Source organism: Neofelis nebulosa, chromosome 16 (assembly GCF_028018385.1).
Source record: "Neofelis nebulosa isolate mNeoNeb1 chromosome 16, mNeoNeb1.pri, whole genome shotgun sequence".
Lineage (NCBI taxonomy): Eukaryota > Metazoa > Chordata > Mammalia > Carnivora > Felidae > Neofelis > Neofelis nebulosa.
Window position 1 is genome coordinate 29,739,532 of NC_080797.1, and position 15,036 is coordinate 29,754,567.

General features: G+C 41.3%; 1 protein-coding gene across 3 annotated transcripts in view; it reads right to left on the reverse strand.

The window, feature by feature from the left end:
• Nucleotides 1-4,205: 4,205 nt before the first annotated feature.
• EFCAB3 (EF-hand calcium binding domain 3) overlaps nucleotides 4,206-15,036 on the reverse strand; it is a 35,805-nt gene continuing 24,974 nt past the window's right edge. For all 3 annotated transcript variants that reach the window (XM_058703814.1, XM_058703815.1, XM_058703816.1), the window contains exons 7-10: nucleotides 13,771-13,964; nucleotides 13,239-13,423; nucleotides 7,449-7,571; nucleotides 4,206-4,680 (exon numbers count right to left, since the gene is read on the reverse strand). In XM_058703814.1, the coding sequence (XP_058559797.1) occupies nucleotides 4,354-4,680; nucleotides 7,449-7,571; nucleotides 13,239-13,423; nucleotides 13,771-13,964 (829 nt within the window). In that variant the 3' untranslated portion in view covers nucleotides 4,206-4,353. The remainder of the gene's footprint in view (nucleotides 4,681-7,448; nucleotides 7,572-13,238; nucleotides 13,424-13,770; nucleotides 13,965-15,036) is intronic.

Consider the following 15,036-nt stretch of genomic DNA (forward strand, 5'->3'; position numbering starts at 1 on the left):
CTCAAAAATTTTAAAAATGTTTGTTTATTTTGAGAGAGAGAAAGAGAGAGAGAATGGGGGAGGGGTAGAGGGAGACAGAGAATCCCAAGCAGGCTCCGCAGTGTCAGTGCAAAGACTGATGGGGGGTTTGATCTCCTGAACTGCGAGATCATGACCTGAGGAGAAATCAAGAGTCTCACGCTTAAATGACTGAGCCACCCAGGCACCCCTCCTTCAAGTTTTAAGACAGGAGAAATCACTTTGAGAATTAAAGGTAGCTAGTCCCATAGAGCTTATGGTCGGAAGAATTTGAGGAAGGTAGCAAGCTGGCCGAGGAAATCTGGCAGTTTTCCAGCTTCCATCGTCAGCTTTTCGTAGTGTGAAAAGCTATGAAAAAAAAAAAACGATTTTTCTGGGAGGAGGATATGAAATGAATTCTGAGAGCATGAGGTTTATCTGTTTAATCAAATGGAATATCCATCCAAGGACAAGTTAAAAAAATTTTTGTAGCCACATACTTTTTGGAATTATCCATATCCGAGCTTATTCACACAGTCAGGATTGTAATGCAAACACACATAGTTTGTTATGTTCGTACATTTTCAGCCTTCCATTTCTATTTTGATAATTACTACAAACTGATTCTCAAAAGAAAGCATGCTGTCTGCACAAGGTTAGTTGAGAAGAGTTCCAGGAGAGTAATGATTACCATCTGGAAGAAGATAAGGAAAGGGTTAATTACTTAGATGGTGCATTACTAGACTCCGCACACTGGTACCCAGTTGTCGTTTCCTTCATTGCAGATTCTTTCCGTACGCAAGACTGAAGGGAGCTATGAGAGGTTCTGTATCTTTCTCAGAAAAGAAACTGGATCAGGCCCTAAATCCTCCTTAATCACAAAGAAAAATATGTGAGTGAATTGAAAAGATAAGAGAGTAGAGAATTTGTACTTTATTTGCAAACACTTTTGCCATTCTCATGGTCTTTTGAAACATTTTGAACACGACCTCCTCTCCAAAAAACAAGTGACAAGGATTTTTATAGTTTCTCGAGGCTGGTTGTTTGACATAGTGGTTGATTTGTATGTATTCTTGGCATCTTGTTGTCTCTTCTACACTCGTTTTTCTCCCCACACCAAAAGCTATTCATGCTCCTAATCAACATTCTCACTGCAGAGTTTCTTGCAAGGAGCTCACTCTGTTTTCACTTGAAGTCACTTACTATATTAATTCCCACAACTAGTCATTTAAAATGGCAAACAACTTGGGCCCTTTTGGTGAAATGGGAGAAAAGTATCCTGAATTTTCGTACAATTATCTTTGGTTGACCTGTACAACTCATGTTTCTCCCATCTTTTGAAGCACCTGACGTTATTTTTCTGCAGAAATTTGGAAGACGTGACTCTGAGTCCTCTGTGCTACCAGACTTCACGCTGGACTGTATCTTCAGCAAGCAAAACTTCTCAGGGGAGTTAAGGGTCCCTCTGCTGGTGAGCTGGAAGAGCTCTTCTAGCTGGGTGGCATGGGTTCAAAGCCTGGAAAGGTTAACAACTCTCAGTCTGGATCATTGCCTTGGGTGTCAACCTGGGACGTGGGTAATTATTTCATGCTTTTCTTTAAGTTCCAGTCAGTGGAAATTCCGGTCTGTGTAAGCATGTGCTCTGGAACTGAAAGTGGGGGAAGGGACCCTGGTGTCCTGATTTGCTCTCCTTAAAGTCTCACAGAACATGTAGCAGGCCTAGATAATTGAATAAGCTGATTTAACAAATTTAAACAGCCTTTTGTGTTTTTTTTTCTTATTGCAAAATAAATATGTTTATTGTAGAACATTTAGACAAAAGAAAAAAAGAAACTACCCCATTCCATCCTTAATTTAACCCATTAAATACTTCGGTTTAAAAAAAAACAACACTGGTGTATACCTTCCAGTCTTTTTTTTTTCTTATGTATTTATAGAAGTAACTTTTAAATTACAATAGTTTCAGAACTGCTTTATGCCCTCTTATTTTACAACTTCATTGAGGTATAGTTTACATATAATTAAATTCACCCATTTTAAGTGTACCGTCTGATAATTTTCATAAAAATCTATATTTGTGCAACTACAATCATAATTAGGTTCTAGAGCAATCCCATACAGCCTTCTCATGGCTCTGAGCAGTTGTAGCCTATTTTATAACCTGGTGGTAGCTTGTAATATCATTCTTTTGTTTGAATGGTCTTTTCTAACATCGTTTGAATGTATAGAACTGTACCATGACTTACTGGACATTTAGGCAACTTTAAAATCCAACACGATACACATCCCTGTAACTAAATCATTTTGTATATTCATGATTATTTCTTTAGGAATAATGTCTAGAAGTGGAAGTAGTGAGTCAGTGGTTATAATTAGCTGGATTACTAAGCCGTGAGGTCAGGGCATTTTATCTGTTTGTTCACTGTTATATCCAGGTCCTAGAACAAGGTCCAACACATAGTATGCAACTCAATAAATGTTGAACAATGGGTGCCTGTCAGTTAAGCATCCGACTTCGGCTCATGATCTCACTGTTTGTGAGTTCAAGCCCCGTGTCAGGCTCTCTGCTGTCAGCACAGCGCTTGTTTCAGATCCTCTCTCCCTCTCTCTCTCTGCCCCTCCCCCCCCTTGTTTGCACGTGCTCTCTCAAAAATAAACATTAAAAAAAATAATTGTTGAATGAATGGCCGAGTACCTATTGCTATACTGACAAGATGCCAGTTTATACTGTCACTACAGTATGTGACAATTTGATAGAAAGACTGTGTTACTGTACATTTTAGACTTTCCAGGACAGATATGCTTAAAAATATTCTTTCCTGTTATCTCACTGATCCAAGAAAATATTTCAGGAATTCTAATTTTGGCATCCAAATTACATCTCTTAGATTGCCTATTATGGTCATAGCCATACCAAAAAAGAAAAAAATCTGTCAAACCATAAATCTTATTCTTCAGGTAAGAAACATGGCCACTTGTCAATAAGCTTCTTTTTCTCAACATCATAACATTGTAAAGAATGGCAAATACATTTAGACAGTTTTGACTCTTCAAGGTAACACAAATTTACTTCAAGACTGTTTCATTAAATAGTTCTAGGAGCCTTCACTATTTTCATTGCTTTTTTCTGGCATGTTATGATTTTATATTATAAGCCACTGTCCCCATCAATGTGAAACATGTTTTTTCCTTTTTCTAACAGGAAAAAATAATGTAATGGATGATATACACCTAAATGTGATTAAAATAGTAAATTTTGTGCGTAGTTTTCCACAATAAAAATTATAACTACCAAACTTGTAATATAGTTACATATGTGCATCTTTATTAAATGCATTAAAGAACAAGTGTAATGGATGAGATAAACTTTAAAAAAATTTTTTATGTTTATTTATTTTTCAGAGAGAGAGACAGAGCATAAGCAGAGGAGGGGCAGAGAGAGAGGGAGGCACAGAATCTGAAGCAGGCTCCAGGCACTGAGCAGTCAGCACAGAGCCCGACGTGCTGCTCGAACCCAAGAACCGTGAGATCATGACCTGAGCCGAAGTCGGGTGCTTAACTGACTGAGCCACCCAGATGCCCTGAAAACAACATCCCTTTTTAAAAGGTATCCAAGAGATCAGCCTGAAGATGTGTGGCTAAGGAGCCTTAGGAACACCCAAATTTAATCAAGATTCCCTGGGAGATGGTGATATCATTCCCTGGAACTGAAGGATCATTGTCATCTGCTGTCTTTGGCCTCTTTTTTTTTTTTTAATTTTTTTTTTATTTTTGGGACAGAGAGAGACAGAGCATGAACGGGGGAGGGGCAGAGAGAGAGGGAGACACAGAATCGGAAGCAGGCTCCAGGCTCCGAGCCATCAGCCCAGAGCCTGATGCGGGGCTCGAACTCACGGACCGCGAGATCGTGACCTGGCTGAAGTCGGACGCTTAACCGACTGCGCCACCCAGGCGCCCCTGTCTTTGGCCTCTTTTACAAATAATCAAAAACCTAGTGCCACTTACAGTCACATAAACTAAGAGGCATGTTACTGGGAGAGCCCCTAGGGGCTCACAGAGGCCCTTAAGGTAAGCGCACATCTCAGGTTTTCTCCTGGTGCCCAGGCCATTTTGAGCCAGGTGGGGGCAGCAGAGTGCAGTTGTTTGCTGGGGGAAAAAAACCACATGACCTCTATTTACTAGGTAAGAATTAGGAAAGGGAAACCACATTATGACTTAAACTTTTTTACTGGTCAGAATTCAAAAGATGTCAACGTTTCCAGCTGCTAAGAATGTACTAGACAAAAGCAAGAAACCACAATTTTGATATCTATGAAAAAGTAGTTTGCAGTGAGCTGTTTAGAAAATGTAGAAATCTCATCGTCGAAACCCTTTGAAACCTTTCCGTTTTCGTTTTCTTCCTGTGTCTGTGTCACATTCACTGATATCCGAGGAAGAAGAGAATACGGAGTTGTGGAAGGTATGCCTATTCATGTAGGCATCATGTAACCTTAAGTCCTTTGGTGAAAGTAATTCTTGGCAAACATTCCAGGACCATGTGTAAGCAGAAAAGGTATCATAAAAGGACTCATTTTTAGTGTCTATTCCAATCAAATCCCCTCGGATCTTCTGCCAGAGGTTTAGCATGTCTTTCCGGTGCTCCAGGGCAATTCCCAAGTTATAGGTATCTATAGCTCTCTTCACCTGCAGTGAGAGAGCAGAAGTTGGCAGTAGTTACCTTAACATATCTTTGACTTATGGACCACAATTCTAGATATCCTAAGAGTTACATTCCCAGGCTGGTTGAACATCACTGAGTTTACACATTGGTAGGACCTTTTGAGGACACGCAAATTAGGAGTTGATGGGCAATCCAAATGTATGATTTGGGAATAATGAGAGAAGAAATGTTATGAGAATATTAAAAACACAATAGACTAAAACAAGGAGGAAGTGGGGGATGGAGACAGGCTCTGGATATAATAGGAGTGCCAAGGATGGCACTCAATCCAGCTTAGGACAGGGAGGCAGAGATGCTGAGTAGTTCCTCAAGGGTTTGGCCAGACGGAGAGAGTCACTGGTGATGGGAAGGAGTTTCGGGGACAGGAGGTAGCAGAAACAAAGGAACAAAGGCCTCTGGAATTGGTAGAGGCACAAACACGTTGGTGTCGCTAAAGTGTCAGGTTTTGAAAGTGGGAGGGAAGGAGTGAAGGAGATGAGGCAGGCAAAGCACTGTGCTGTACTGGCCCTTAGACTTGATCTCAGGGAGGTTGGGAGAGCCCTTTCCTCAGTGAAAATCATGCTGTAGTGAGCCGCTCTTCCTTCCCTTCCCTTCCCTTCCCTTCCCTTCCCTTCCCTTCCCTTCCCTTCCCTTCCCTTCCCTTCCCTCCCCCCCTCCCCTCCCCTCCCCTTTTTCTTTTCTTCTTTTCTTTTCTTCTCGTTTCTTTTCGTTTCTTTTCTAAGTAATTTCTCCACCTAATGTGGGGCTCAAACTTAAACCCTGAGATCAAGAGTGGCACACTCCACCGACTGAGCCAGTCAGGTACCACAATTACCCCCCGTTTCTGATGGAAGGGAGATAAGTCTCTCAGAGTGTGGAGCAGAAAATAGAGTTGAAAAATCCTGCCATTGCTGAGAGGGAAGCATTCGTTCTTAAGCAGGACAGGGGCAGAGCTGGATCTTTATGTTAGATCATGAGCAGCTGTGTGGAGAGTGGGTGGAGGGGAGCAGCTGTGAGGGAGGGATAGGAGGTTGGGGGGTCCAGGCAAGACCTAATGAAGGCCTAGTGAAGGCAGTAGTGATAGGGATGAAGGAGACAGATTTGAAAAAATTTCAGGAAACAAGAGTAGCCAGATTTGGTCGTAGGTGGATGTGAGGAGCGAGGACAATTCACAAATTAAGGGTGACTCCTGGCCTTCTAGTTTCATTGACTGGGTAGAAGGTGGTATCAGCAGCTGACATACGGAATCCCCAAGGAAGAGCCCGTCTGATGCAGATGACGAGTTTGGCTTGGACTGGTACAGTTAGATAGGCTGAGACAGTGAGGTAACAATGTTCATCAGGCAGCCAATGAGCTAAGGTGAAAGTACTGGAAAGAAGTCTCGGCTAGAGACAGATTTAAGAGTTACCTGTGTATAGATGGCAGCTGAAACAAGAAGGGTAGATTGAGACAGTGCAAAGAATGCTTGCCCTGGCTTTTCCTTCACTTAATGCAGAGATCCCCAAAGTTCTGTTGTGACTGGTTTACAGGTATGCCAAATGACCGCCTTCCTCAAGCTCCTTAGCCCTTGGGGCAGCCGGTACTCTGGGTTGGAGGCCTCCGGCTATAAGGAGCCTCCATTTATTCCAGCATGAGTATGTGCCATGATGAGCAGAGGTCGGGAGCCCACTCCTTTGTGTTCTTGTGGCGTCCAGTGCCGACCTCACCTGTTGTTTCACTTATCCCCATGTATTACTACTGTTTATTTCCTTCTCACCCTCACTCCAAGCTCATGGAGGCCAGGAGCTCTGTTTTTTCCTCCCCCGTGGTATCCCGTAAACCTAGAACTTTGTTAATAATGTATAAATATTTACTGAACGAATGACCGGACGAGTGCCTATAATGGGAAGAGCAGTAGGAAAACGAAGAACCATCAAGACTGAAGGGATGAACATTCAGGAAAGAAAAGCGAGAGGAAGGGACACAGAGCTGCAAGATGCAGTACTGTAAAGGCCAAGGAAGTGGAAACCATCCAGGAGACCTTGATCATTAGTGTCACGTGCAGAAAAAAGGCGGCATGAAATACACATACCCCAGTCTGTCTCTGTGGAGTACAAAAGCTGCCAAGATGTCACGGCACAAAGGTAGTCAGGGAGCACAGAGTCATGGTTAAAAATGTGGATTCCGGAGCCACACGGCTCGTGTTTCTAATTCTGGCTCTATTCCTCTATTCCTTCTGCCTTTAGACAAGTGAACCTCTCTGTGCTTATCTCTAAAATGACAAAGAACCATAACAGCACCTATCTGGAAGCACTGTTGTGATCAGTAAATGAATCAGTACCCGTCGAGTACTTGTGGAGCACCTATATGGCACCGTGCTTGGCACCTGGCAAGTGCTCCTGAACTATCCTTTTAGCTGCTGTAATCGAGATGCTTTCACTCATCGTGGTTCCCTCAGTACACCCCCCTCACCGTGACAGCTGGCTGCCTTACCTAGTTGCTATTTCCAGCATGAAACAAATGAATGTCCCAGAAGCGATGCTGGGTATGGTTCCATGGGTGATTAGCAGGATGAATTATAACAGTTAACATTTGAATCCACTTGATTACAGAGCAAGAAGCGTCATTGCCATGGGTAAAAGTGAGAAATGAGCTTGTCTTGTTTTAAAGACATAGAGCAGAAAAAATAACGTTGGGGTTTATGGTTGTAGTATTGAAATGGAAAATATTCTCATCAGTGCTTTCTGAGAAGGTGCCAACAGTGAATACTCACGGGCTGTTTAATAGCTGCCGCATCAGTCACTGTCCAATTCTGCTTCTTTTTGAGCATTTGGTCAATGGCCAGGACGTCAGTAGGACAGCCTGAGACGGGGTCAATAGGCTTTATATTTGCTGCCTTTACACACATTTAAAAAAAGAAGGTTAGTGATATATTTTGGGTTGAATTATACAACATAGACGTAATAAGGAGAAATACATTGCATTATGAAGGGGTTTGTGTACGATACGGAAGGTAATTGCTAAGCCACTCGTCAGTTGTTTGGGGCAACATGGTATGGTGCCATGTGTAAATGAGCATTTAGCACATTTTCTCTCATAATGATGAAGCCTACTCAGAAGTATAGACCAGAAGACGGGGCGCCGGGGTGGCTCAGTCGGTTAAGCGCCCGACTCTTGATTTCACCTCACGTCACGATCTCACACTGAGTGAGTTCGAACCCCGCGTGGGGCTCTGTGCTGACAGCGCGGAGCCTGCTTGGGATTCTCTGTCTCCCTCTCTCTCTCTGCCCCTCGCTCACACACACACACACACACACACACACACACACACACACACACGTGCTCTCTCTCTCTCTCTCTCAAATAAATAACTAAACATTAAAACAAGAAGAGATGGCTTATGTGTGGAATGGATATGGAAGGCAGAGCGGAGCCAACTCCACTTCCACCCCATTTCCCAAGCCCTCACCAAGCTCTGAAAATGAAGACGATGCCCTCCACAGGTGACAGCCTGCAGTACTTCCAGACTTCCCATGGGCAACCAGCCATCCGTTTTCCCTGCTCCTGGGCTGCTGAACAAGGCTGGCAGAAACCACGTAAATATGCTCACTGGTTTCCTTGAAGACGTGTATTACCCAGTCTCATTCAGGCCCGTTGTACCGCCTGCCATGACTTTCCTTCATTTGCCGTTAACTCTCTTACAGCCCTCAGAGCAGTCCTCTTAGTGGCTGCTGGAAAACCAGGTCCGCACACTCCCTCAGCTACCGATCTTGTCTCTCCAGGGCTGTCTAATATACATTCTTTTCACTCTTCTTTCCACCTTAGGATTTCTCCATCTTGTAGCCTGATTTTTCCTCTTTGCCTCTTCGATGTGAGAGTTTTTCCTGAATATTTATTTGCTCCCTGGCCCATTTTCCTTCAATTTCCCTTGTTCCAGAGCTGGCTTCGTGGGTGTGTGATCTGTACAATCACACAGGACCACGTACTTAGAAGGGCCCTGAGTTTGGTTTATTGTTCTGCTGTTGCTGTCTTTAAATTCTTAGTGATTTTGGACAAGGGGGCTCCACATTTCCATTTTGCACTGGGCTCCACAAATGGCACAACCAGTCTTGCCCCTCTCCTACAACTTCAGTTTCTCTGCCTCGGGCAGTGGTTGTCAGCTTTGGCTGCATGTTGGAACTTTAAAAAAATGCTGAAGCTTAAGCCCCATCCCGAGATCTGATTTAATTGGTTAGGGTTGTGGCCTGGGCACAGGGCTGTTAAAAGCTCTCCTTGGTGATTCCGTTGTGCAGCCAGGATTGAGAACCATAGCTCTAAGGGCTCTTCCTCCTGGCTACTAATGTGCTCAAGTTCCCCATGTCCGGAAACAACTTTTTTCTAGATTCTGATTCTATATTAAACTTTAGTTCCATGTCTCTCTTCCTTAACAGATAAGAGTTTTTTGTAAGATGAGTTGATTTCTTCTTCTTTCTTCTTCTTCCTTCTTCCTCTTTTTTCTTTCTTTCTTTCTTTCTTTCTTTCTTTCTTTCTTTCTTTCTTTCTCTTTCTTTTCTTTCTTCTTTCTTTCTTTCTTTCTTTCTTTCTTTCTTTCTTTCTTTCTTTCTTTCCTTCCTTCCTTCCTTCCTTCTTTCTTTTCTTTTCTTTTCTTTTCTTTTCTTTTCTTTTCTTCTTTCCTTTCTTCCTTTTGGTCTGTTTTATCAGTTTCTGGAGATGCATGATAAATATCTCCTTTTCTTCCTTCCTATTTTCTTTTATTGTTTCTTTTCTTTCTCTCTTTTCTTTCTCCTTCCTTCCTTCCTTCCTTCCTTCCTTCCTTCCTTCTTTCCTTTTCTTTTCTTTTGGTCTGCTTTATCAGTTTCTGGAGATGCATGATAAATATCTCCCTTCTTTCTTTTCTTTTCTTTCTTTTTTCTTTCCTTCCTTCCTATTTTCTTTTATTTTTTCTTTTCTTTCTCTCTTTTCTTTTTCTTCCTTTTCTTTCTTTCTTTCTTCTTTCTTTCTTTCTTTCAGTTTGCTTTATCAGTTTCTGGAGATGCATGATAAATATCTCCCACTGTGATTATGGGTTTGCCTATTCACTTTTTTAGCATGCATAGTGCCTTTAAAAAGTCTAAAGTTAATCCTTACAATTCTGTTAACTGTTATCTGTCAAGTTTGCTAGGTACACACAGGTTCAGGATAGTTATATCTTTCTGAAGATTTTTAAAAGTAATTAAATAGCATCTTTATCTTTAGCTCTGTTTTCCTTAAATTTTACTTTCCTTATGCTAATATATGGATACCAGCTCTCTTTGATTTGTATTTGCCTGATTTATCTTTTTCAGTCTTTTTACTTTCAAACTTTCTGTGTTGTATTTTAGGTGTGTCTCCTTTAGAGAACATATACCTGAGAATTATTAAAAATCAGTCTCAGTGTCCTTTTTTATTTTAAACTTGAAAGATGATCCGTTGTCTATGTATTTTTTTTTCATCCTTGTTTTTTTAAACTAGTGTGTTTAATCTTTTGTTGTGATTACTGACATACTTGGATTTTTCTATTTTTAAAAATTTTTAAAAATATTTATTTAATTTTGAGAGAGAGAGAGAGACAGAGCATGAGCAGGGGAGGGGCAGAGAGAGACAGACACAGAATCGAAAGTAGGCTCCAGGCTCTGAGCTGTCAGCACAGAGCCCAACATGGGGCTGGAACTCACAAACCACGAGATCATGACCTGAGCTAAAGTCAGATGTTTAACTGACTGAGCCACCCAGGCACCCCATCTGCCTATTTTGTTTAGCATTTTCTATTACCCCCTGTTTTCTCTTTTTTCTTATTCTTTTTTCCTTCTATTTGACAATTATTCATTTTAATGATTATTCATTAACTTATTTATGATTCATTTTAGTGATTATCCTCACATTTTTAACACTCAATTTTATTTTTGAGGCAGCATGAGCAGGAGAGAATCAGGGGAGAGAGAGAGAGAGAGAGAGAATGGGAGAGAATCTTAAGCAGGCTCTATACGCAGCGTGGAACCACATGTGGGCCTCCATCTCACGACTGTGAGATCATGACCTGAGCTGAAGCCAAGAGTTCAATGCTTACCTGACTGAGCCATAGAGGTGCCCCAACACTCATAATTAATTTAACAAATTATAGATTTGACCAGTATCCTAAGTCTCTACTCAAACAATACAATGAACTTAGGAAACTTTAATTCTGAGCACCACCCTTCTCATCTCCCATGTCACTGTGCTGTAGAGTATTTTAGTTCTTGTTTAGTACTCCGCAAAACAGTTAATTCTTTTTTGTTTCCAATTTTTAGGAGTGTAAAACATACATATGCTTCAAAAATCAGAGTATGGTGAATATACACTGTGATCTCCTTGACTCTTCTGTCTCCCAGCCCCTTACTTTCTCTGTCTGCAGGCAACCAACGTTACTATTCTCTTGGATTTCCTTCCAGAACATTTTACAAGAAAAAAGTATATGTACATACTTTGTATTTATTTATTTTTCTCCTTTTTATACAAATAGCGGTGTACTACACATACTGTTTCATATCCTTTTCCTTTTGGAGATCTTTTACATCATCACGCAAAGAGTTTAAGCCATTAAAATGGCTGCAGGGGCACCTGGGTGGCTCAGTCAGTTAAGCATCCGACTTCAGCTCAGGTCATGATCTCCCAGTTTGTGGGTTCGAGCTGCACATGGGGCTCTCTGTTTCGGATTCTCTGTGTCCCTCTCTCTGCCCCTCCCCTGGTCGTGCTGTCTCTCTCTGTCTCTCTCTTGCTCTCTCGCTCTCTTTCTCTCCCCAAAATAAATAAATTTTTAAAAAATGGCTGCAGAATATTTCATGGTAAGAATAAAGCGTAATTTAACTAGTCCCCTAGTTATTTAACCCAGTAAATACAGTAGTAGTTAACCTAGTAAATAGTTAACCCGGTAATAGAGTTAATCTAATAAATGGTCATTTAGTTATTCCCCCAACCGTTTGCTAGTATAAACAACCATGTAATGAGTTGCCCTGTATGGGTGGCATTTGGAACAAGTGTATCCCAGATAGTATCCTAGGGGTGAGATGCTAGGTCATGAAGGTGGCTGAATATGCCACCCCAAACATGTGACTTTGGCAAAAGGAGTATTTTGAGTTAAAGGGACTTGGAAAACAGCGGGTGTTAAGAAGAGCACTCTGATCTTTCTCCTCTTCCTTCCTGAATGCAGGAGATCAACGCCCCATAAGGAAGATGCTCTCTTTATACCAGGAGGAAAGTAACATTCTTATCACTGGGGATGGGGAGTTGAGGCTAGCAGAAATCTGTACAAATCGTGTTAAACTAACCTTTGTCTTCTAAACTCCACCCAATTAACTACCCTAGGCCAAGTCCCTTTGCCTGGACACATTTTCACTCTATTTACAACTCTTTGGCCAATTTAGCACACAAGTGTTGGACTCTGCTACTTTGAGTCTTCGTTTTCTGTGGGGACTCCCACATACCTGTAAAATTTTTTTAAATGTGTATGCTTTCCTCCTGTTGATCTGTCTTATGTCAATTTAATTCTCAGGCTCAGCCGAAAGACCCTAAGAGGGCAGTGGAGAAATTGTTCCTCACTCATAGTCCACAGGTGTGAGGTCTGTCACTTTGGTAGGTATTACCAAATTTCCTCTGTGGAGGTTGAACCAATATAAACTCCTATCTGCAATTTATGAGTACCCCAAGTATTTTTCAACCTTTTGATCTTGGTCAGTCTAATATGGAAAGATACTATCTTTCTGTATTACCACTTTCAAGGTGGTTTTGATTTGGATCTTTTTTTTTTTTTAAGTTTATTTATTTTTGAGACAGAGAGAGACAGAGCATGAATGGGGGAGGGGCAGAGAGAGAGAGATACACACACAGAATCGGAAGCAGGCTCCAGGCTCTGAGCCTTCAGCCCAGAGCCCGACGCGCACGGACCGCGAGATGGTGACCTGAGCTGAAGTCGGACGCTTAACCGACTGAGCCACCCAGGCGCCCCTTGATTTGGATCTTTTATGAAGAATGGGATTGAATATCTTTTCACACTACTGAGAACTATCTGTTCATATCCTTTGCTTATTTTTATACAAGTTAGTTTCTTTCTAATCAATTTGAAGCTCTTTGATGTATTAAAGGAGTTAGCCCTTTGTGTACGAGTTGCAAATGTGATTATTTTTGGCCATGCAGAAATGTTTGATCTTGAAGTAGCAGAATTAATATCTATTAAAAAGGGGCACCCGGTGGCTCAGTTGGTTGGGCGTCTGACTTTGGCTCAGGTCATGATCTCATGGTTCATGAGTTCAAGCCCTACATCGGGCTTTCTGCTGTCAGCACAGGGCCTGCTTCAGATCCTCTGTCCCCCACACCCCCACTTCTGCCCCTCCCCTGCTCTCTCTCAAAAATGAATAAACACTAAAAAAAATTTAAAAAAATACAATGACTGAAAACGTTTGTCATTAAAAAACATGTTATTAGTTCTGTTAAGTTAGAACTTAAAAACTTAAGTATTTGAATTAACTAATGTTTAATATTAACTTGAATTAATTAATAATTGAAATCTTACCTGTGCTTTCCAGTCTCTTTTATGGAAAAAATAGTTCTCAAAGAAGTTCAGAGGCTCCTTTCTCCTTAGCATTTCTAATTTTTGCATGTCTTTGAATGGCTTTCCCATCACCACCCCATCCACATTAGGAAACAATGGAAAGATGGGTATTTTTGAATACGGGCTATCTGAAGGAGGATTGCACCCTAAAAATAAAAACAAAAATGATATTATAAACAGTGTAAGAGGAAATTCACATAAAAGACATACATGTAGGGCCTATTTTGCTCTTTGTCTAGTCTTCTCAGTGGCTGTGACCCTCACTCTTCACTCTCTTGCCTTCTCCTCCACTCCCAGACTTTAGGCTTCACCTGAATCATGAGGACTCAGGTTAAGATGCAGATTTGCTTTCCAATGATACCTGTGTGACATAGACCAGACAGAATAGGCTGTGGCCCTGTTTCTATAGCACTTGACCTCTAGTATTTATTTCTGACCAGTAATCTACAAATAAATCCTTTGCAACAGTGGGGAGAGGACAAATGGCTCTTACTCTTGAGCTCTTCAAGAAATTTAAATAAATCCTTTTCTTTCATTATTGCAGTCCGGGCAGCATTGGCAAAGGCAGCTGTGCTTGAGCTGGGAGGGGTGCATATGTCTTGCTTAAATCTCCTTTTTTCATAAGCCATGGTGTATGGATTCCATAACATTCCTGACCTGGTTTCCTGGAATTTTCTTTGGAAATAGCTAAAAAAAAAAAAAAGTAATTAAAAAAAGAATAAGAAGTGCTGTATAGTCCTACTGGAAAAGTGCCTAAGTGCTGGACAAAAGGAAAAGAAGTCCAGCTGCAAGGTATAGGCTGAATCCATTTATTTTAAACTTAATTTGTATATTCATTCAATATTATTTATTGAGTGCTTATTTTTGTGACATTCATAGAATATCTACTAATACTTTCCCCAGGCCATTTGGCTAGTTTGTATTTCTAGTTCCTGGGCTTTGGCTTCCTTCCTCCTCCCCCTGGACCTCAAGTCTTGTCTAGAAAAATACCTATCGATAGTGATCCTTGACAAAGCCTTGAGTGGCACCAGCTTGAATACAAACATTAATCATGCCTACCATTATATTACTTTGTGTTGAGTTTTAAAATGCAACTACTTTGTGTTGAGGATTTAAAAGAAATCCTTATTGCAGAGAATTTGGAAAATGCAGAAGAGTATAAAAAGGAAGTATCACCAATAATCTTACTATTCAGTAAATCACTATTGGTTGCATTTCTTTGAGTTGTGTGTGTGTGTATGCATGCACATGTGTATCAACAGATTTAGGAGATCTGTTACTGTGCATTTTAGTTTATAAATACTTTAAGATATGCTAAGGGACTCTCATTCACAGCACAAACATCCCCAAAGGTATAGACATCTGATTTACAAACATGCATGCCTTAAACATTCATTGCAGATCAGATTCCCTCTTGCAGCTGGAACGATGGATGTCTCTCTGGAGCTGTGGGCGGTGGAGGGGGGGTGGTGGTGCAGGGAGGACTTGGTATAGTGGGGCTTCAGTACCAATGTGGGAGATCTCGCTTCTAAGTGTGCAGAGCAGAGGACCGTCACTGCTTACTGTTTCAGAGGACGAAATGCAAGACCTTGCTTATCATTACACAGGCAGGTTTTTCTGTTACAGCAATGGGAAGCTTCATTGCTTTCTGGGATGATGACAGGCAACCTTTTTTTTTTCCTCTCAGAAAGAGGGAAAGAACTCATTCTAAATGTTGGAGCTGCAGCAGTGGTTGGGTAGATGTGCCAATAGCGTTCTG